A 1,965-nucleotide genomic window follows, 5' to 3' on the forward strand; every position below is an offset into this window, starting at 1 on the left:
AATTGTACACACCTAACAGTTAGAAGAGCAACATACAGCACATTTCCATGTCATTCTGTGTGATGGAGACAAAGATTTTTAGTAGGAGCAGAAAAAATTGAGACACTTTACTTAAATAAATGATAAATAATAACTGAAAACAAATTTCCACACATTGTAATTTGTGTACAATATAGTTGTATCTATAAAACTGTATATCTGTCCACATTTAGTCACCATGTCAATGAAAAATGTCTTGTCTGCAAGTAATGTGCCACCACACTGTGCTTTACTTACAATAGAACATTGCCCACCTCATGTCCACTAAAGCTAGGTAGGTGTTGAAAGTTTCTTGTATTAAAAAGTGAGTTGTGTTTCTAAAATGTTGGGAAGCACTATCTAGAGTGTTCTGTTGTTTGATGACAGCTGTTTGGGTTTTGGGACTTGTTGTAGCATCACTCAGGGGATGGCTCCTTTAAGTATTTCTTCAGGCTCTTCTCTTTCATAACACATGGAGAGAGTCAAGATCCTGATGAGTGCCTTCTTTAGTCTGGCTATTCCCATCATTAAGATGATAGAATTGATGGCTGGAAAATAAGCAACAACAAGGGTAGACGTAAAGGAGATCATGCTATCGGAAGGGTAGACATGTAAATATCTCAGGCATTGGGTCACATAGAATGCAGAATAGAGGAGGAGGAGGGAGGCCACTGTTTTCGCTGCACCAAAGTGAGCGTCCATCCGTGTGTTGCTGAAGTCCTCTGTGTTTTGTCTCATCCTCCTCATGTGTCTGCAGAGAGTGCTCAGGATCGCTATAGCGGAGAAGGTAAATATTGCAAAGACCAACAATATGTTGCTGATATATGCTGTGTTTTTTACATCCAGTATTTTTGGGCCAAGGACTGATACATTAGATTTTGAAAAAATTGAAAAGTTAGAAGGATCATTTCCAGCTGACTGAACCTCAACATTAAAGGCTGAGGGAAGACATGAGGCCAGAGAAACCACTGCTGATCCCAAAAGAATCCAGTGCACGTTGTTTAAGAATCCCTTGATCAGTCGAACTACACGCGGTTGAGTGAAGCTCACAATCTTCACACAGCAGTACACGCAGAACCAGGTGGCAAACCAGAGGCTGCAGCAGCGAAGCCAAAACACAGCCACAAAGAAGCGGTTGAGGGCACTGTCCATTGTGAAGTAGGCTTCTTTCAAGGTAGGGTTGGTTTTGATGACAAAGTAAAGGCACAGGTGACCAATGTTGGAGAAGGCAAGGCTGGAGAGGATGAGGTCACAGGATCTAAGGTCACTGCTGCTTTTAACCCATTCAATAAAATTCACCGTGAGGATGAACAGGTTTCCCATGAGCCCAGATATCAAGGCGATCACTTGAAGCGCAAGCATGACTGCATCCACCGGAGAAGCCATTTCATGGTTTTTCAAGCTCGGGTTGGTCACCTGCTTCAAGGTGCTTCAATCCAAGGAAATAGTTGTGCTTTTTCAAAGCTTCAATGTATTCCCCTTCAGCTGAGAGGTTGCCCTCAGCAAGAAAATATGCTTCATCGTCATAAATGCACTAATTTAACTAATGCAAATGGTGGCCTGCTCCACTCTCGAGCCTGTGACCGCGACTCCTGATTCTCATCATTGTCCTGTGCTTCTCTTCCGCCCAGAATGGAAACTAATTTGCAATGTGGAATAAGGGATTCAAATGTAGCCCTTGTTAGTTGTTTACAATTTGCATAAATCCGTAAGACAACAAATGTAGACACGCGATGAGTATATACTGTGTAGAAACACAAGTTGAAAGGGAATAGAAGATCTTTTTGAAAACATTTTGAAATAAAACATAACATGTAATTTAAATAAGGAGGATGATTTAAGAATTCTAAGAGTAGCATCTTGTCTCTGCAGAGGTACTGTGCATAGGGGGCAGGGGTAAGGTGCTATTCAATGCCTGTATAACCATAACAAGTGAGCTTTGCTGCA

General features: G+C 41.6%; 1 protein-coding gene across 1 annotated transcript; it reads right to left on the reverse strand.

The window, feature by feature from the left end:
- Window positions 1-438: 438 nt before the first annotated feature.
- On the reverse strand, window positions 439-1,404 carry LOC147700683 (taste receptor type 2 member 125-like). The gene has a single exon (XM_086929179.1). It carries the CDS (start codon window positions 1,402-1,404, stop codon window positions 439-441), a length of 966 nt encoding a protein of 321 aa, XP_086785305.1.
- Window positions 1,405-1,965: the final 561 nt, after the last annotated feature.

The sequence above is a fragment of the Lissotriton vulgaris genome, chromosome 7 (genome assembly GCF_964263255.1).
Source record: "Lissotriton vulgaris chromosome 7, aLisVul1.2, whole genome shotgun sequence".
Classification (NCBI taxonomy): domain Eukaryota; kingdom Metazoa; phylum Chordata; class Amphibia; order Caudata; family Salamandridae; genus Lissotriton; species Lissotriton vulgaris.

Excerpts from the sequence above, each read along its gene's own strand:
- LOC147700683 (XM_086929179.1), bottom strand. The coding sequence starts at position 1,404 with ATGGCTTCTCCGGTGGATGCAGTCATGCTTGCGCTTCAAGTGATCGCC.